Below are 20,008 nucleotides of genomic sequence, written 5' to 3'. Positions count from 1 at the left end.
ATTCCAAACGTTAATGTGTTGTACACTGGGATTCCTGCCTATTTACATGATAGTGTTTATGAAGTATTACTGTGTGCTGCCACATGAACTTCTCATTACTGTGTTATCAGTAGTGATTACTATCAACGACACCTGTAATTATTGGACAAACTGTGACTCTTAGCAACAGAGTATAACATCAAATAAACAGCAAATGAACATCTGTCTCCACCACCAGTGGCTGAGGTTGAAGACTTAGTAAGAAAACCTCCAAAATTTCTGTTTCATACTGTGAGTTAGGATTATTTCTTAAAGATGTAACATGAAATTCTTACCTGAAAGTAGCAGCTGGATGAAGACAATAACAGGCAGCATGTCCAGAGCTCTGTGCTTCTTCATCTGAGCATGTGTTTTTGGGTGTGTTTAGGTCGGAGCAGTTTCCAGCCCAGTGTTCTGTGTAGACCAGACCAACTCTGTCCCAGCTGTCCTTCAGTTTGTGTGGATTGAGGGCTGGGGCACAATAAATGGCATCTCTCACTTCCTAAATGAAAGACCCCTCCCTCAGCAGACGGCAGGAACAAACTCTGTAATTGGCTTACGGAGGAGGTGAGTGGCAAACAGTGAACATCAGCCCGTACTTTGATTTCAAGGGCAGGTGAGGCTACAGATGATTGCTTTAAGTGAGAATGATGGCCAATGAAAACTAATAGAAAAGGCAGGTGGGAAGATGAATTCATATGAGCAGAGAGAAATGTGATTTTACAGCTTGAAAAACAAATGGAGGAGCAAAAGTAAAGCAGAACAAAACATTAAGAAATCTACTGTGACACATGAGAAGTGCTTAACAGATGAGGGAATCCAATTAGAGAGGAACTTGATCACCACAGTGATGCCATTATGTCGTTTATGAACACTTTTTTCATGTGAATGTGCATGTTTTTGTTGGGTCTAAAGTCAGCTGAGCCTTCTATTACACATATATTTATGATGGAAATGTTCTCCTTATAACGGTACGAACGAAGCTCAAATGTTTATCAATCGTCAATACATGTGTGTTAAATGAGTATTTAATGAAATTTTTAATAAATGAAATCAGTATAAAAAATCAGAACACATGGGTATGAATAAAGAACGAGGAGAGTAGAGTTTTTAAAGTGGACTACTTACCGTATGTACCTCGTCTACGTGATTAAAAACGATGGATATTAATATTAATGAAACTCAGAAAAAGTCCAAGCTGACTGTTAAAATGAACACTGGCTGTAATTAGGTTTATGAAATCCAACCTTTTCTTGGACAGTAAAGGTAATTTTTGTTTTACAGAAGAGTGAACTGTCAAATGACAAGAGACAGAGCTGCTGTTTGCAGTGTTACTGGGAGTGGCCAGGGAGGGTGATAAACGATTGCAGTACTTCTGCTTATGAGCCAGTTACAGTCTTACTACTACAGCAAATTTACAGCTTTTTAGTTGGAAAAAAACCTCTTTATTGTCCATATGACATTTGCTTTTGACATTTTAACTTATATTTCTAGAAAATGTGTGTCTTGCAGATTCAGGATTCATTCTTCCAGTTGAAATCATACATATGCTGCCAACGAATGGCTTCTTCTGCACGGTGGGACTGTAATCACCTGACTGTTTGGTTATAATAGTGCAGTAGCCTTATCCTCAGCTGTTTGGTTGATGAAATAGGGAGTCAAAAACCAGTAAGATAATATTCCAGAATATCCCAGCCAGCAAACCGTCATGAGTCCACTTCCTTTGGATACAGGACCCATGTGGAAAAACCTTTCAGCTGGCTGGGTTGATGGGTGTGCAGTGATCCATCATCAAGTATTCTACAGGAGGGTGCAGGCTGACCTAGACTAACATGCTCACTCTACTGTCGCCTCATGCACCCCACCTCTGTCCTCTAGGAAAACAGCTAGTAGTGCATTAATGTTATTTCTGTGTAAACTTTTACAAATGTTTCACATGTTTTTGTCCACATTCTAACAAACAACAGTGTTGTGCAACAGATTCATACATACAGGGAACAGTAACAACAACAGGTAAGGTTGGATACATAAAGTTATACAAAAGTCCAAACAACTAAAAGCTCTGCATATGATAGCAGAAAAATGTAAAGAAAAAAATCTGTCTTTATATCACAAAGAACCTCTTAACATGTCAGAAATCAAACATAGATAACAGTTACATTTGGATATGTCTGTCTCTAGTTTAACAGGCCAGTGCAACACACAGTTTTCTTTCTATTTGGATTAAGTGTCCTTCAAAATAAAAGAGAGAGGCGCAGCTTCAGCATTTGTATTGCTTGGTGGTTCTGATTGGTTCTGGCCAGCAATGGTATAAATACAGACATGCTAACATGAAGAGAGTGTGTGATTAAAGATTTGAATGTTCAAAGTTCAGGTTAGGTTCCGGTTCAGATTATGATGTCATGTACATTCCCCCTTTTTTCACATCTTACATTCTCTGCTCATTGTTTTTGCCACTTCAGTTCATTTTGGCTGACAACCCTTGGCCGCTTCACAAGTCCGAACGGTTCTGGAGTCACATTCAGCAAAAGTGTTGAGAAGGAGACGGGAGCTCCTGATCTGAGGAGAGGTCTCCCCCTGCTTATTTCGCACACAGTTTGTAATAGAGAAGAACTAAGTAAGAAATCCGATTGCCGATCACAGTAGCCCCTGACTGTTTGGCTGGTAATAGAGGAGAAGGAGCAGCGTGTGTGTTTTGTAAAGATACTGCCATGATACAGAGCACACACTGGTTACACCAACAGGTAATAAATAATAATAATGTGGCAGTAGGCTAACCATTCTCACAACATGGTAAATCACAGAGGGAAACAAAAAGGAATACTTCAGTGGGATTTGAACACTGGAGAGGTGATGCTTTTTTAAATTATTTCTTGACCTTTCTTTACTTTTCTCTGCAGAAGATTTTCTTGTTCCGGCAACTGCATTCAGCTCCAAAGAGATGTCAAGAGAGATGGGGACGGATTTTCTGGTCGAGGTGAGGACAATATCCAGCAGTGCAGCACTGTGACAGGGTTCGGGGAAGAGCTCGTGTTTACGTGTGAGTACTAGACGTTGAGTGGTCCGTGGCGAGGATGTTTAGGGCTCTGGCTGTCTCGGTTGTCTCCCCCCTGCTCCTCCAGGTTGATATTGCTGGTGGAGGTGTGGTGGGGGCGGGGCTCCAAAACAGGCAGGTAGCCCCCGAGGTACAAGAGACCTGAATGAACGAAGGTAGTAAAGAGTAGGACGACCGTGAAGAAACACGAATCAGATATAGGATTGTTCCAAGTCTCATACAATATGTTTATAATGGTTTTACACCTGTCATTTTATCACATGCTCGTCAGTGTCAGTGGACCAATAGTGGTAGGACCTTCAATATTGTAAGAACACACATCTTCACCACTAGATGGTGCTAAGAAAAAAAATCCTGTAACCCTGCCTTCCAATCTTTTTTCCATACCTATTCCTCAATGTGCACTGGGCACGATGCCTCATCTGTCCATCCGAAAGAAAGCAAAAGAGGGAAAACAAAGGAGAGAGAGATGGAAGGAGAAAAGGAAGGACATGATTCAGGAAAAGACGAGAGAAGATGTAAGGGATGACAAGAAGGGAAAGGGAGAAAAGCACAGAGAAAACAAAACACGTTTACAACACACGAGAGAAAACATGTCACAAAGTCCAGTGTAGAACAATAAAGAGAGGGATAAAGTTTTAAAAACAGGGTTCATTACATGAGGGGACTGTGTGTTTCAATACTGGTTCAGAGCTAAAGGCTGCACATATAGAATATTAGTCCTGTATTAGCCCTATTAGCATAAATAATTATGATTTTTTTTTTTACCCCAATGTGTTTAATACCCACAGATTATTTCTCTTTAGCTCTGATCAGATCGAATGGCATTGGGGAGGATTAGGAAAAGGACAGCAGGGAGGGTGGCAGAGGTGAAAGAATGAGCTGCAGATGTTTTGCAAAAGCTGCTTGTAGCTAGCAGAGAGTTAGCATCAACTCTGGGGTGAACTGCAACTTCGTACTCTCTCAGACACATACACACTGATAAGACACTCATTGGGGCTTCAGCTAACAGGGAAAGAAGGCAGGGGGTGCAAAGCTAACTGGAACTGAAGCAGCAATGAAGCACCACAACAACAAAGGAGGGGAGGGAGATGAAGAGAACAAGGAAGGCCCCAGATCTTCATGTTACGCTAAGATGCTACTTGATGTCGTCTCCAGGGCTCTAGAGTACATCTACTACTTATTTTCTTTCGATTTTTAAATCAGTATTCTCAGCTGGAGAATTAGTGTCCTCAGCTCTCAGCTGTCCATGTTTTAGAAGTTGCCACTCACCGGCGAATCGGCTGTCGGTGGCCTGCTCATTATCCAGCCCCAAAGAGGGCGTGTCACACTGACCGACGCCCTGATTGTTATTGGCCAACTCTGGACACCTGCTCCGCCCACCTGCAAGCGAGGGCAAAGGTCAAACAAGAGCAGCCAGGCACAGCGGGGGAGGGTGAGGACGGTATCAGAGGTAGAGGGTTGAGGTTCGCCATGCAAGATCAGAGTAGAGTTGAAGCATAAATGGTAGAAAGGTAACATTTACTGCATTGAGGAAGTGTAAATCTAAATTATTGTAGGGTTTTTTCAGAAGGCTCAGTGACACCAACATTACATTTTTGGTAAATACAGACTTTTGGAAGTCTGAGTAAGTGCAGGATACGTGAGTGAAGTTAAACCAAACTCATAAAGGAGCAAACAGTGCAGTGATGGTGATGTTTGCGTGCCATAATCTAAACAGAGGTGAAACAATGAGATGAAGGAAATGGACGGTGTGTTTATAGAGAACAAATGAAGGCATCATAGGACGTAGCCACACAGTAGCAGCACAAGAACCTGTTTAGGTTCAGTCAGTTTCAGCATTTTAACAGCACTCTAACCTGTTTAGGTTCAGTCAGTTTCAGCCTTTTAACAGCACTCTTCAGCAGTTTTCATTGGATGCCAAGTCAAACAAAGTAACTGCGTTCCACTTACACTTTCACACCTACATACACAGACATTGCTTCCTAGTGTTGTGAGGAAATGAATACCAATATGCATGGATTTATGCAAAGGCTGACATTCAACATTGCCAATAACCCCAACCTCTCCCTCTCTTTACCTCTTCCATTTGAAGACCTACCAAAATATTTACACACCTACACAATTACACACAGTGACACCCGTATACACACACTGGTAAGCACATCAACAGCGACGGTGCAGGTGGAGCATGATGATGCTTCTTTAAGAAGCACATGTAGTCTATAGACTGAACACACACACCATGCAAAAACAATTCAGCAGCTGTACAGCAGAACCTCATCAGAGCATTGCAGCCAGATGCATCAGGCTTGTTTCCTGGAGACATGTTGTGATGAAACCCATTTCAATACAAATGGACTGAATGGAGTTAAATCCTCTAATCAGGAAATGCTATGGGAGATTTGGTATAATCAAATAAATAGATGAGGTTTAAACAGGGTTCTCACTACACCATCCATCAGCTGCAGTACCGTGTGGAGACAGGATCATTTAAATGTAGCAGGACTGTGAGCAGGACTTGAATCCAACGGCCGAGGTGTCGTGTACTACTTGGTGGCACGTTCTGTTTTTCTACAAATGTGTTCAGACTGGGAGAACTGGCAAAGTAATACACCAGGGTTGTGTTTAATGGTCAGTTAAAGCTCCAGGTTTTAGTCATCCACAAACTTGGAAGTCATTTCCTCCTGTTTAGACATTGCATGTCTGTTTCAACCATTATGGTATGTTTTAAAATGTTTTCTTAGTTTACTTAGTCGCTTTAATTGAGTTTGTGTAAAAAAAGATTATAATTTTAACTGCAAATAATGAAGAGGGTGGCAGACGGTCAGTGGGGGCGGGGGGTAACTGAAAGGTGGTCATTAGAGTTACCTTTTCCATTAGATGGAGAGGAGCAGTCATCTTCTGTTACATCATTTCCCTGATGAAAAGATCTCATATTTAAAGCATGAAATGAGCAGAAATTATTCTGCACTGACAGATCAGAACGCATCACTAACCTCAGAGTCCTGCTCGTCTATAGCCACGGAGTAGTTGTGTTCTTTTGGCTGTCTGGAAAACTCCTGAGCTCAAGGAAAAACAACACAGAGAGAGAACAGACAGAGTCAATTCATATTCATATTGTTACAGTGTTACAGAATAACCAGGGGTCATTCTCTCCTTCCTCACCTGGTCATGGTTCAATGGTCCTCGCCTTTCCATGGTACAGTCCTGGTTCTCCTCGCCCTCAGCATCACCTCCAGCCTCTTCTACGCCAGGCTCGCCCTCGACCCCAGCCAGATAGGACCCTGACATGGAGGACATGGTTTCAGTGCTGATGTGGGAGTGCTGCGAGTGGGACGAGGCCATGGACATCACTGACTGGGCCAGGCTGCTGCTCACTGGGTCTGACAGACAGACAGAGACGTCACAGATGTCATGTCTGTGCCTAGGGGCTCTGAGAAATCCTTTCTTCTGTGGTTTTCAGATTAGAGTTTTGAAAATGCATGGTCCCCAATCCCAGCAAATGAACAACAGAAATTTAAACAGTTGTGTTTACTTGGAAAATAAATGCTCTCAATGTTGAGTCAACATAAAACCATTTTAAATTCATCCTCTAAGTCTCATAAGTTAAAGAGTAATTTTTCTTTTTTTTAATTATGCAAAACAGCAGCTTCGTATAACCAGCCTGCAAGATGTTTTTATACAGATTCTACAGTTGACTTCCATGTATCTGTCAAAGTGTTTTCCATGTTCTCAACCACAATGTTTTGACAGGAGACGAGGATTATGTGTTCTACTAGAGCGACTAACATGCAGTGGTGTGTGCTCGTACCTTCCGGGGAGGTGATGGTGGAGGAGAGTGGAGTGCCAGTGCAGGACGACTGATCGATGGCTCCAGACGAGGACAGAGTCAGGTTCTCACTGTCTGGAGTCACTCCACACTGTAGAACAGAGTGGCAATGTGAGAGCGACCGAATACTACAGCATCCTTCACACACACAAACATAAGTGTTCGGGACAAAATCTACTTTCATACATACACAAAGACAGAAACACACACCTCCTGCTGGTCCACAGTGAGCTTGTGGCGACATGCCTCTGATTCACTGCATGATTTCTCATCCTCCTCTTCCGGAAGCACCGAAGAATTCTGGGAAAGGGACCTAGAATATAAAAAAAAAAACAATGGATAAAAATAACTGTTGTGGGTTTGCTGTACAAGCAGTTCTGTGTGAATACAAAAAAACACACAGAAAGCATATAATTTAAACCAACATGATCCCAGGAAAATGTTGTGATAGTGGGCAGAATTATTTTTTTAAAGATATCTTCATACATTTCTCTTTTTGAGACATTTACTGTCAAAGATCTCAAAGAAGTCAAGGAACATATCCTTTTTAAAGTTAATCAAAAATCAACTTTAACCATCTCAAGGTCATCATCGGGTCATGACTCACTTTGAACCACTCTTCTTCAGTTTGAGGCCCTGACTGGAATTGGAGTGGTCCAGAGGAGAGAGGGATCGCGCCGGTGTCGGGTGAGGCTCAGTGCTGTAAGGAGGCAGCGTTCCAGGGATGTGGCTAGGGCCAGAGTGGAGGGACGGAGGAGTGGCTGAAGAGGTGTTCAGGGGCCCGTTCAATGCCTCCAACAGAGACACGACTTCGTAGCCGGGAGGAATGTGCTCTGACACCTGTGCACAGGAGAAGGACACAGAAGATGTAACTTCACCAGGGTACGTTGTAGCGTTTGTTACTTCGTCTTTTGTTCTGTTCTCAGCCCAGTCTTACCGAGTGCTCTTCTGAGTCTGAGGTCTGTGAGGTGATGACGGGGTTAAAGCTGGTAGGCGTCACAGGACTTAGCTTCTTCCTCATCGCTCGGATCTGCAGCAAAGCTCTGAATGCTGTAAATGATGAGACAAGATGCTAAAATATCCAGTGTCCAAAAACGTACCACACTAGTGTTATTTATATTCTAAATGAAAACAGTGAGCACTGCTCTCTCCTGGAGTCCCAGCAGCAGGTCATCTGCCTCCATACTTACTCCTCTGATACACCAACCCTCTCCATGTCCTCTATCACTACGCCTCGTAAATCTTTTCTGGGCTCTTTCTGCCTGGCAGTTTTATCTCCAGCACCCACTATGCAATATATTAGCCATCTGACCTCAGCACATGTCTAGAAACATCTCAACCTTCTGAACATTCCACTCCAAAAAATCTTTAGCGAGTAACTGTACGATGAATAATGTAGTTCCCCTCTTTCCTCGGTCTTCTATCCTCTCTCACCTCCTTGTGAAGCAGGTTTTTTTAGATCACCTCTGCAGCAGTGGCCATTCCACTGTGATGAATCAGTCAGTTATTGATTTAAATCTCCAAAACCCTCTCAGGTTTACAGGAACACATTAGGATCAAAGATTGCATGGGTATTGAATACACAGCCATTTACTGTGTTTGTGTTCATATATTCACAATAAGATGCTCCATGGCTCATGGAACATCAAGGTCATGGAATTAGTTCCATAAGCAGCACCAGTTTGGTTTTTAGTTGTTGTGGGATTTCAACACGTTCCTCTTTGCCTGTGAGTTTGTTGACTTGTGTTGTCAGGACTAAATTGCTATTTCATATCTCAGCCCTGGCAGGCCTGTTGTTGTTGTTATTATTTTTTTAGAAGCAGCACTCCTTTAATTCCATTCCCTGAGCAGTCTAAAAAAGAGAAGCTCACTGTGTCTGTGTGTCTGCTGATAATCACTGGGTTGGTCCACAGAGTGGTTAAATGCAGTCATTTTGCTAAAGGGATTAATAGTAAGAAAAGTATTATAGAAAAAATGTGTGGAAAACTTTAATTTTCAGCACACATTTACACACTGTTGACATTTTTTTTTCTTTCTTCTATCTTTTTACAATGACATGGACAGTTATTACAATCTCAATTCAGTTGTGTCAAAACAGAAAAGACATTTTTTAGACTTTATGTTGTGAGTTTAATTCAACTCTTTGTTTTGAATGGGAACTCACGCAGTCTGCAGATGGGGCAGCAGTTGGCCTGGTAGCGTAATGTGACTGCACAGGCGTTGCAGAGACACAGATGTCTGCACGGCAGGATGAGCGTGTCCCGAACGTCAGCCAAACACACCACACACTCCGCACTGTTGTCACTAATCTCATAGTCGGCCACCTGCAAACAAAAGAATATGAACGATTTAAAACCTTTTTTTCTGTCACTGAGGAAGGACTCCACCGCAGCGACACCTGTGTGTCACCTGAGCTGTAGAACAAAGACAGACAGATGGAAATTCATCCCATCTTATCTGACATTCACCTTTGATTCTTGGCTGTTATATTTGTTCTCTATCCCATAGATCTCCTGCAGTAGATAACTCACTCCATCCACCTGAGAGACACATGACGGAGAAATAAATAAATGATGAAATGCAGATAAAATGGCATTTTCAAATGGGATAAATTGTCCAACAAAGTGTGCGCTTACCACTTGTTTCTGCTTTAGAGGCTTCACGCAGTAGCTTCCGTCCATGTGCTACGAAGGAACAACAGGGATGCGTGTTAAATCGTTCCATTGTTTCTTTAATACATATATCTAAATGGACGGCAATTAGTGATTTTTTGTATTACATCTAGACTCACAAACTTCTGTATTGTATATTTATATTAGAGCCAAGGTGAAAAAGCAAGTTTAAGTCAATGAGACACTGGAACATTGACACAAGATTTTCTCAGATTAAATGTATCAAATAATATTGACCCTGTCCTCAGGTCAGTGTACAACAGTAAACCAGTTCATGTCTATCACAGAAATCTCTGCCTTAGCTCTGCACTTTCTTACCTTTTCAAACGTAGCCAGCAGGACGTGCGAGTGTCCCAGATGTTCTGTGCAGATGAAGTGGCAGAGGAAACACTTGAAATTCTGCTACTGTTCTTCCACATCAGAACCATCAAGGTGATAAATTCACAGGAACTCACCTTCCCCCTCGTCTACAACAGCCTGCACCACCATGGGGAACATCTCCTTGTCCATATCAAAGAGCAGCTGAAGTGAAAAAAATGGGATGAGATTTAACTCACACCCACCCCTGCGCACACACTGACAGGGCAGCCTAGTGCTGCCTCACACGGGCCGCGGCGTGTGCTGCAGTCTGCAGACTCACCTCCTCGTCTGCCCATTCACTGAGGTTGACGGTGTGTGATGGCAAACAGAACTGCTGGCAAACTCCCTTCTTAAAATGCACAGTCTCAGACTGCATGGAGCTGTCCTGGGGCAAGTAACTGTAAGGAAAACACGTCATTACAGCACCCCCCGCAGGAGGGAGAGTGTATTGTGCTTTTTGTTTATAAAACGGGGGGACAAAATCTGAATTTGAAGAGCGTTAATAGTCAATAGTGTGTCTGGTGTATTCAGAAACTTACACTGGCACTCCATTATGAAATTCCTCTATGGCCTGGTAGTAGATGGTTATGGCCACTTGTGTGTCAGCATCAAAGGTAAACTCTACATTGTAGCAGGCCCTGTTTTTCCCAGATGCCTCGTCACCAGGCAGCTTCAGGTCTTCACTGCACCTGAAGAAGGAGAGCAGTGGAAACAGTAGAGAAGATTTATCCCTTCAATTTAGATGACAGGACGTTGGAGCTTCCCCAGAAATGTCTGTATGGGTATAAAATTAGAAACCAGCAGTAAAACTAGAGGATACGATAAAACTGGGAGCTTACCGTACAAGTCGCAGCGTGTCCTTCCGTATGTTTATAAGGCTTCGTAGTGTCTTTACCGGTTCATGAGGTGGAGGTGCTGCGTAGGGAAACTGAGCACAAAAAGTAAATGACAAAATAGGTTATCAAGTCTGAGAAGTACTCTGAGTATTCACCTCTCCTCAACAACCTCAACATTCCTTGGTGCGCCACAGGGATTCCAGGGTAATAACATGGCCGTGGCTGCTCTTGAATTAACCTTAATGTTAAAGTGCTGTCAGCACCAACCAGACCCGTGCAGACAAGTGCTGACCCGGAGCAGAAAAATCTGCTCAGTCTGTGTCTTTCCCAGGTTCTCATGACACCTCAGGCAGTTTCTGGATTATTTCTGCACATGCAATGACCACACCAGAGTGCTCCAGTGATCCAGGGTCACAGAGAGGCTGTTTTTATTTTAGGCAGGTGTAAAAGACCAGCTGAGGTTAGTCATATGAAAACAAGGATCAACACAGCTTTTCCTTCTTTTATTTACAATGGCCGATGCATTCAGTGTTCAAAACAATAAAACACGATTATAAGTCCTGGTACTTAAGCTGACCTTTCAACTTGACCCAGTGGGTGGGTTCACCTCCCTGCCCTCCTTGGTTGTCTTTTTGAAGTTGCTGAGTGAGTGTAAGGGGAGAGAGGCGAGGTGGTTTAAGGATCTCTGCAGGAGAAACATGCAGGATGTGGTTGGATACCTCTGCACTACAGACCCTCATCTGTGTGTGTGCATGAGGGTGTTTGTGTGTCTCTGAATGGTACTGTATTCACTGTTATTACACATCTGCGCGCAGCAGGAGTCGTGCCCATAAAACCACACAAACAAACACACATAGAGAAGCATTCGCTAAAAAGAAGCCCTTATTGGAAACTCAGCTCTTAGACCTCAGCTTTTATATTAGAGGTTGGCCAGTATGTTGATTTGTTTGTTTTTGAACTCCTCTGCTCCATTCCATTTATGAAAATAAAACAGTCCTACTTGAGGAGACTGTAGCACCAGAGTCAGATGAAGTTGAAGACAACATTAATTAACTCACAGGTTTGTGCTACTGCTCAATAAAATAAAAAGTCAAGAAAAAACCTTGTTATTGTAAATCAACTGTTTAAAAAAAACTATTAAAGTACTTTATTTAGAGTACTTTTATTCTCTAGCTTTGTCATCAGCAACTGTAGTTTAGCCTCTTCTAATGGCAAGTAAACTTCAGGCTCAGTTGTGCATTAACTATGCAGGGTATTCTGTCTAAGTACACAGGGAGAGAGGCAAGAATGTCTGCTTTGCAAGTCATTACAACTCATCAAATGATGAAGACCAAATGACTGGAGGATTTACCTTTGTCTTAGAAGCATAAGTGTACAGTTTCTGTGTTGTTACCAAAAGACACCAGTGTGCACATTCCAATGGAAATGTAAAAATGTTCAAGGTCACTCATGCTCTAAAGCCCTGCTAATTTTTGAAGCTGGTCTGAACCAACAAACCAGAATGGCCAAACCACGAGCATGACTACAAATCCATTTTGGGTGTCGCTGTGATGCAGACAGGAGACTCAAAAACCCTAAACATAGCTCCATCTATTATCATATTTGTGGAGTGGTGAAGGACACGGAGGACACAACAACTGTGGTTGGTGTATGATTCCACAGCACCATCTGTTTAGAAACCACCAAACATCATAATGCTGCTACAGTTCAGACACACACAAACATACACACCGTCTCATCAGAATTCAACACTCAACACTGCAGGATTAACTCTCACATTATGGGCAGGCAAAAAAATCATCCTCATCATTTTAGCCCCAGTCTAGACAGAAACAGCAGTGCCACTGAGATTAGGACACAGAAGTGGAGCAGAATTAATTGTTTTATCTCCTTCCAATTCTGCCTTAGTCTGGGTGGACGTGAGCTCGGTGTCTGAATCTGTAGCTCTCATTAGCGTGACCCTCCCGTTGGTGATCAGGATGAGTTGAAAGAAGAGAGAAAGTGATGTCCTTTATCTGCTCTTCTGTTCATGGAGCTGGCAGACTGTCATTTCACTTTTAATGAGCGGGACCGGATGAGACGTTGACATTATTTTCACCATGTGACGGAACGGGGAGGGGGGACTGTTAAATGCCACTGACGGAGTCACAAGTGCTGAAATGTATCTGATCCTGTTAAATGTCACAGGTGGCAGCGTCAGTAACGGGGGCTGAACATAACAACTATGAATTGAACAGCTGTGCTATTCAAATGAAAAGACCTAAGTAGTAGAATAAAAATACACACCGCTACAGGTCGGGACCCCAGGAAGTTTAGGTCCGTGTTTTCCCCAAACAGGTAACCTTCAGGGTGTGTGGAGTCAAACTTCTCTCCTCCCATGATGAAATGACTGGCAAAGTAATTTCCTGTACAGAAAGAAAACGTCACGACACGAATCACGTTACGTAAGATCAAAGTTCTAAAATTGTAATTTTATTTTGAAAAGGAAAAAAACATACTTTCAGTGTATAGCTTAATAAATCCTAATAAGGGAAATAACATTTGGTAGTAAAAAACAAAAGTAAAGCAGTTAAACCTTGGCAGAAGTAAAGAGGAGAAAGCACAATGCACACATGTAGTACAGCCTAAAAAATGCAGGGATAATAAAATGTGTGTGTGTACCACCAGTTGTTTTTCCAGGTGTCCATTAATGTATCTTTTATTTGATGGTTAAGTGTTTTGCTTGTGTCCTTTCAAAGTTTGTAGAAGTACACCTGATTTTCAAAATTAAAAAGCACCTAGAAAGAAGAAGAAAAGCTGACAGGAAACGTCAACTTGAGCTCTGACTGGAGTTGACCAGTTGTAGGCCACATGACTCGACCATGACTAAGGCTTGATGACAACAAGACTAAATTGCTGTTCTGCCCATAATCACATGTTGGGGTGATATTACAAGACTGTATTGGTGGTCTTGGTCCAGTCACATGTCTGTTAGGTGTGCTCTGGCATCACTGGCCTGTACCACAATTTGTTTTCATTCTTATTTATTAAGACTGGTGGAGGAAGATGCTTCTCCAACTTCCACATACACAACTTGACAAATAGAGAACTAAAGAAAACTTGTAGCGCTCATCCTATTTCTCTCTGTCTCCCTCTCCCTCTACATCACCTCGTTGTTATTTACACCCAGTGGGTGAGGCAGGCTGGCCCTGTCACCAGATCACACACACAGGAACTGGGGCTGACAGATCGGTTTCATCCTCAGCCATCAATACACCTCCTCCTCCTTCCAACGCCAACACCAAGCTTTCTGTCTGCAACCGGGACTGTTATATTACAAATCCTTTGACAAATACAGCTGGTCTATATTTAAAAGGAGCGGCAACAGCAGACTCAGGCCAACTGTCTTTCTTTCCTTCTGGTGCTCAACAAATCTTGGCTGAGTATAGTATTCCATAGCTCAAACGTGTATTTGTTGACATGTTGGTGGGGGGCTGGAACATACAAAAGTCCATTCAGAAACCACAGTTATACTGGTGTAAGGCAATGGCACTAATCACTCTATAATAAACATAATTTTAAATACATAAGTATTAGGTGTGTATTAAATAGATGTAATTAATTACATACAATAAATGGCATGATAACTACTAACTGATTTAACTGTTTTGTTTAAAGAGCAGATACATGGGGGGCTACGCCGACGTTTGCCTCGGGCCCCTAAATGGCTAGATCCACCAATGCACGTATAGGCACCAGGCCTGAGGGCCTGTCAGTTATGATGATGACGATATTGATGATGATGACGGTGATAATGATTGTGATAATAAAGGTTATCTTTTATGTGTTTTTCTTCGTTTATCACAAAAGCGTTGAGCTGCAGTGAAGCATTGAGAGTGTGCTGTGTAACAGATGCCCACCCCCCTCTCTCCTCCACCAGCCCGACCTGTTGTTCGAGGACTCACCAGATTTCGGCGGATAACGGTACACCGAATTGGACGGGATGTCCACTTCTTCCACGCCTATGTTCTGTCTGCTGGTTAAAGCTCCCATTGTCCGTCAAACGTGGGGCGAACGGCTGAACGGGCATAACACTGGAACTGCTCACCACCACCGCCGCCGCTGCTGCTGCTGGTCCGGGGATTAGAGCTTGATCTGCCCGCAACGAAAAGAAAACCGAGGGCTAGGAGCGGAGAGACGTTCTCATGGCGCTCCAAAGACGCACGGGCGAGAGGTACGAATTCGCCGTTCCTGCCTTTGGTTTTCCTTTCCTTATTTTATTTTATTCGATTTACAGGTGTTGCACAACCGGTTGTGGCAGACGTCGACATCCCTCGATTCTCTGGATGATGGTCATTTATCCCCTGGTGTTTTTCTAGTCTTGGTCCTGTCAGAGGAGTGTGTGGATCCCCATGACGTCAGTCAGGCACAAATCCTGACCGTGGTTTTTGCGCAGTCCTCTCTCTCTCTCTCTCTCTCTCTCTCTCTTACTCTCTCTTTTCTCTCTCTCTCTTTCTCACTCCCTTTCTCCCTCACACACACACGCACTCACTCCTCTCCCTCTTTCGTTGACTGCAGCCATCTGAACCATTCACTGTATATAAATCAGTCAAAGCACGGCTCAGGGCTATTGGGCAAACTTCCGGCCGACGTCTGCAGCCATTTACTCTTCTTGGGATTTCCTTTTATTAATATTTTAACAGATCCGGCGAAAACTGCAGTTTTTGTAAATTATTGTTCATTGCCTCCTGGGGGGTTTGTTCCTGGTAGCGCCTTTTGTGAATAAATTCCTGTTCTGGTTCTGGTTAAATAAAGATACACAAATAAATAAATAGGTGAAAATCTAGATTAAAATAAAATACAAAAAAATGTCAGTGTCACCAGGAAATATTCCATATTAACCACACATGATGGCTGAAACAAATGTTTAAAGTAAAATACATAAGAATTTCGTTGAGAAAATAAATACATAATATAAAAGTCTGTGGGTCTTTTAAGGTGCATCAAGACTCCTTTGCTGCTTTGTTGCTGACTGTAACTTTTTTTGATTTTCCTTCAATATTCCTGTTTGAAGATCCCTGAACATGCAAGAAACATTAGGCTACACACTTTAGTTTTCAAATGTAGTTCCTTGTTCGAACTGCCCTTCTTTACCCTTTAAAGCAATGCATGCTGCGTCATCTCTTTATTGTAAAATGAAAGTGTGAGTGAGAGTTGAAAGTTGTTGCTAATTATTATATTTCAGATTAAAGTATCTTAATTAAATTAAATTAATTAAATTAAGTGGTGCTTTGGTCCAGGTCTCTGTCATTGGTTTGGAACACCAGGGTTCACCTCCTGGGCAAGATTGAATCCCGGTTAGGGCAGTTGGTACCTTCCAGTGGACTCACCACCCACTGAAAATAGATGGATGGATTAAATTAATTAAACGCAACAAACTCTATTTATTCACTAACCAGACAATAAAGGGTACAAAGGGCAGTTATAAATATATTAACAATTTTAATCATAATGTTTATTGTAATTTTAAAAATCACAAAGACATGTTTACAAAAAAAGAAACAGAAAGTAAGATTAACTCTAAATTGCAGTCATTATTGAGGGTTATGGTTGGAGTTCAAGAGTGTGATAGAAAAAGATAGGCAAACGCTGTAGTAAATAAATAAATAATAATAATCAATGTCCGAGAAATTCCAGCAAAAATAACGGTTATTCTCTGCCTCCATTCCTCCCTGCCGACAGAGGGCAGGGTCATAGTTAACGAAAAGGAAGTGCATTCTATTAGCCTATCAAAGGAGGCCAACACGGGCTCAAAGAAAGGGGAAAAGGAAATCCTCTTGCCGCCATTTCACGTGAAAGCAACGCGGTAGCAAGCGTTTGTTGAAGCCATCTGCAGCTTCAAAGAATAGGTCGTTTTTTAAATTAATTTTTCGGAAAAAAAACTAAGGCAAAGATTTTGGTTAAAATAGCAAGATCACGTGTTTGGGTCTTTTACGGTGGTTTTTGCTATTTCTAGACGAACAACATGAGCTACGGAAGGCCGCCGCCTGACGTTGAGGGAATGACCTCCCTCAAAGTGGACAATCTGACTTACAGAACTTCGCCAGAGACGCTGCGCCGCGTGTTCGAGAAGTACGGTCGGGTAGGAGACGTGTACATCCCTCGAGATCGGTACACCAAGGAGAGCCGCGGCTTTGCTTTCGTGCGCTTCCTCGACAAGCGCGACGCTGAGGATGCAATGGACGCTATGGATGGCGCGCTTCTCGACGGGCGTGAGCTCCGGGTGCAGATGGCCCGTTATGGACGACCGCCAGACTCCATGTACGGCCGCAGAGGAGCTCCGCCACGCAGATATGGAGGGTATGAATATAAATCTGAATAAATCATTTTAGGGAACTTCAGCGTTACTAAACAAAACTGTCGTGTAGCACACTACATAGCAGTCACGGCATGGACACGGGCTCACTACAACAACTAGCTATTGGCTGCAGATACGAACTACTCCAGAAGCTGCGTGTTTGATTAGAAAGACACAAATTTAGACATATTTTAATGTTCATTTTTTTCATTACTTATTATTACTGTTTGATTTGGTGACATACCAGATGAATTCTGTGAAACCGGGTGAGCCTTTGTTTGAACACGTGTTTTGGTAACGTGACGTTTATGTTTCCCAAACATGGCGTCATACGTTTCTTGGTTTACTGTTATTATTAGAGCGTATCATATTTTAATTTGTCGCTAACCTAGTACTGAACTGTTTCTTTCTGTACACAGTCGTTCAGACAGCCCTCGCAGACGCAGACGCAGCCGAAGCCGCTCCAGGAGCAGGAGCCGCTCCAGGAGCAGGAGCCGCAATCGATACAGCCGCTCCAGGTCCCGTTCCTACTCCAGATCCAGGTCAAGGTCTAGATCCAAGTCCAAGTCTAAGTCCAGAACCCCTAGGCGGAGCAAGACAAAGTCTCCTTCCAGGTCTCGCTCACGTTCCAAGTCCAGGAGTCGAACCCCGCCTTCCAACAGAGGATCCAAATCCAGGTCCAGATCCAAATCCAAGAGTAGGCCAAAGTCGCCAGAGGACAATGGAACAGAGCCTTAAGTCAAACCTGGATACAGAATGATGGTATTTAGGGGAAAGGGTGGGTTAATAATGAACTTAATTTGGAATGACTAAACAGTAGTCAGTGTTATCTTGTTGATGTTATATTGGCACATTGGCAAACACGCATCAAAGGTCAACTTGCATATTTTCAATCAATTATCAGATTGGTAATGGCAAATTTCTAGTGTGTGCTTTAATTTGCTTACTTTTCATTCAAGCTGAAACACACACATACATAAATGGATTCTAGGAAATTTGGCTACACGTGATCTGCCATAGCTCGTTTCAAATTGGGTTGATATGAGTATTTGGGGGAGGGAAGAAGGGACGTGGGGGTGCTTCACTCAAACGTTCACCTAAATGTGGAATTTTTTCCTCCAAGCTGCGGAGTCCTGTTTGCAAAGAGAGGAGGAGAAGGAGATGGGGGTGTTGCAGTGTGAGAGCAGTTAGTGTGTGACCCGGCCATGTGACCTGCCTGTTGCTGAGAGCGATTGCAGTTACTAAAGGAGCAGGTCACCAAGGCAACGGTGGTTGCTATGGAGCAGGTCGTCATGGCGGTGGTTCGGGCTGTCAGTTGGTGTATGAGGTGGTGTGGTGAGGTACGTGCACAGGGATCACAGGCAGAGGCACTGAGCACTGTTCCCACCCATGCCTGTGGTTTCCTCCACTTCTCACAGAGGGAACGGACCCAGAGGTTTGTTTTTTTTTAAATACGCCCGATGGTAAGAGTCTTGTTAATATTAGTTTTTGGGAACCTGAGGTTGGGCAACGTGTTTAAAAAATTTGAAGGTTTCTTAAAGTGTTAGGTATATTGACAAAAAAATGTTGGATTGTTAACAGTAAATATAGGGTGACAGGTAGAGCAAAAGTTTATGATGCCTAGAAGCCTAAAATTACCTCTTTTATTGTCAATCTTGTTTACTTTTCTTTTGTCTTTCTTTGCAGATTTCAGATGAAGTCTTTACTGGAAACATCAGAAGGAGTTGTGATGAAAATGTGGATTCCAAATTTACCACAGAATGCAGACTGAAAGGTTATTGGAGTTTGATTCAAATTGTTTTAAATGTTCAGTTTCACATGATTTACTGAAATTCTGTAACAGGGATGTTGCTTCTATTGTTGAGCAGAATGAAAGGGATTGTGAGGTTGTTTTTTTTGTTTGTTTTTTTTAACATCCCCCTTCAAAATAAAGATTTTTGAAACATTTCTTTCATTGAAGCCATTGTTTAATGACCATATTGGCTTTGGTGCTGTAAAAATGATTGTTTTTGGATGAAACCACCACTTCACATCAGTCAACATAGAAAAAATGTTGAAGACGAAGGCCAAACCAAATTTTGCATTGCATATTTTTAATTTTGATCTGCTAATCTGATAAAAGAAAATGTTTTCTGTTCTGTCAAACTCTTGTTTCTGTCTGGTCACAATTCTTGTGTCTCTAACCCTCTTTCTTGTGTATCTTTTGTGCACTAGGCGCAGTTGTGTAGCAGTTGAATAATGCTGGTTAGCTGTTAAGATGCGGTGCAGTGCGGTGGTGACATGGTGTGGCGTGTTGCGGTGCTGAGCGCCCGGCGCTGTTCCGGGGCTCGACCCTCCGCTGCTGTTTTCCGGTTTGTAAGCTCACAGGTGTGGCAGATCATCTACCCCTCCTGTCTTGTGACCTCTCCCTCCTGTCTTATATACCTCCCTTCTCTCCTGTTCACTTTCCCTTCTGTTCTTCCCACCTTTGGTTAATGCATTGTTAATCTGGTCTTGCTTGCATTTTAAGTTCAGGTCCAGTGTGACCTGCAGTTAAGGGGTTAAAAGGCAGTTCACACTGCTTCATGAATACTTTGTGTATTGCATTCCTCTGTGAACCTTTCAAATGTCTTGTGATTGCTTCAGGTAAATGATAAAGTTTTGTTGTAAAATCAGTGTTTCCAATGTTTCATTTGTCACGATGGGTGTTTTGTTTTGTTTTTTAATTTCAACTTTATTATTTTAATAAGTGGTTATTGCATAGACCTCTAATATGCAGTATTGGGATGCATTTTCCTTAGGTCCTCCTTTTAGGAGAAGAGTAAGGTACTTGCCATTTTAGAGCTTAAGGTAAGCCACTACCATAATTTATGCAGAAATTAGGAATGTGGATTTAATCATTTGCAAAAGCTAAATGGT

At 42.5% G+C, this 20,008-nt stretch overlaps 2 protein-coding genes across 16 annotated transcripts; one reads left to right on the top strand and one right to left on the bottom strand.

The window, feature by feature from the left end:
• Window positions 1–2,711: 2,711 nt before the first annotated feature.
• Window positions 2,712–16,441, bottom strand: rnf157 (ring finger protein 157). Of its 5 annotated transcripts, XM_008314305.3 has the most exons (20): window positions 14,718–16,441; window positions 13,060–13,178; window positions 10,777–10,865; window positions 10,477–10,626; window positions 10,218–10,335; window positions 10,033–10,099; window positions 9,896–9,939; window positions 9,542–9,589; window positions 9,374–9,445; window positions 9,070–9,229; window positions 7,843–7,955; window positions 7,513–7,745; window positions 7,116–7,218; window positions 6,888–6,996; window positions 6,242–6,459; window positions 6,073–6,135; window positions 5,945–5,993; window positions 4,346–4,456; window positions 3,461–3,495; window positions 3,122–3,214 (listed from the first exon to the last, which is right to left on the bottom strand). In XM_008314305.3, the coding sequence occupies exons 1-19, from the start codon at window positions 14,803–14,805 to the stop codon at window positions 3,461–3,463; spliced, it is 1,989 nt and encodes a 662-aa protein (XP_008312527.1). In that variant the 5' UTR covers window positions 14,806–16,441; the 3' UTR covers window positions 3,122–3,214. The 5 variants fall into 5 exon arrangements, with proteins under 5 accessions (XP_008312525.1, XP_008312524.1, XP_008312526.1 ...); XM_008314303.3 differs by lacking the exon at window positions 3,461–3,495 and having other exon boundaries at window positions 2,712–3,214; window positions 6,242–6,360; XM_008314302.3 differs by lacking the exon at window positions 3,461–3,495 and having other exon boundaries at window positions 2,712–3,214; window positions 14,718–16,238.
• A 156-nt stretch (window positions 16,442–16,597) lies between these two features.
• On the top strand, window positions 16,598–19,764 carry srsf2a (serine and arginine rich splicing factor 2a). 11 transcript variants are annotated; one of them, XR_003050270.1, is made up of 4 exons: window positions 16,598–17,112; window positions 17,530–17,872; window positions 18,797–18,884; window positions 19,325–19,764. XR_003050270.1 is itself a non-coding variant. In XM_008314299.3 (3 exons), exons 1-2 carry the CDS (start codon window positions 16,778–16,780, stop codon window positions 17,846–17,848), a joined length of 654 nt encoding a protein of 217 aa, XP_008312521.1. In that variant the 5' UTR covers window positions 16,598–16,777; the 3' UTR covers window positions 17,849–17,872; window positions 18,797–19,764. The 11 variants fall into 11 exon arrangements, 4 of the variants coding, with proteins under 4 accessions (XP_008312521.1, XP_024913228.1, XP_008312522.1 ...); XR_003050271.1 differs by having other exon boundaries at window positions 17,530–17,888; XR_003050269.1 differs by having other exon boundaries at window positions 17,530–18,450.
• The last annotated feature ends 244 nt before the right edge of the window (window positions 19,765–20,008 follow it).

This window comes from Cynoglossus semilaevis, chromosome 8, assembly GCF_000523025.1.
Source record: "Cynoglossus semilaevis isolate Cse_v1.0 chromosome 8, Cse_v1.0, whole genome shotgun sequence".
NCBI classification, from domain to species: Eukaryota; Metazoa; Chordata; class Actinopteri; order Pleuronectiformes; family Cynoglossidae; genus Cynoglossus; species Cynoglossus semilaevis.
This window is presented reverse-complemented; position numbering and strand designations above follow the sequence as displayed.

Bases quoted from the DNA above. Each gene is read 5' to 3' on its own strand.
- rnf157 (XM_008314302.3), bottom strand. From the start codon at position 14,805: ATGGGAGCTTTAACCAGCAGACAGAACATAGGCGTGGAAGAAGTGGAC. The intron at 9,446-9,541 runs GTAAGCGCACAC...TGTGTCTCTCAG, and splicing joins CTCTAAAGCAGAAACAAGTG to GTGGATGGAGTGAGTTATCT. The intron at 5,994-6,072 runs GTTAGTGATGCG...TCTTTTCATCAG, and splicing joins TAGACGAGCAGGACTCTGAG to GGAAATGATGTAACAGAAGA.
- srsf2a (XM_008314299.3), top strand. From the start codon at position 16,778: ATGAGCTACGGAAGGCCGCCGCCTGACGTTGAGGGAATGACCTCCCTC. The intron at 17,113-17,529 runs GTATGAATATAA...TTCTGTACACAG, and splicing joins CCGCCACGCAGATATGGAGG to TCGTTCAGACAGCCCTCGCA.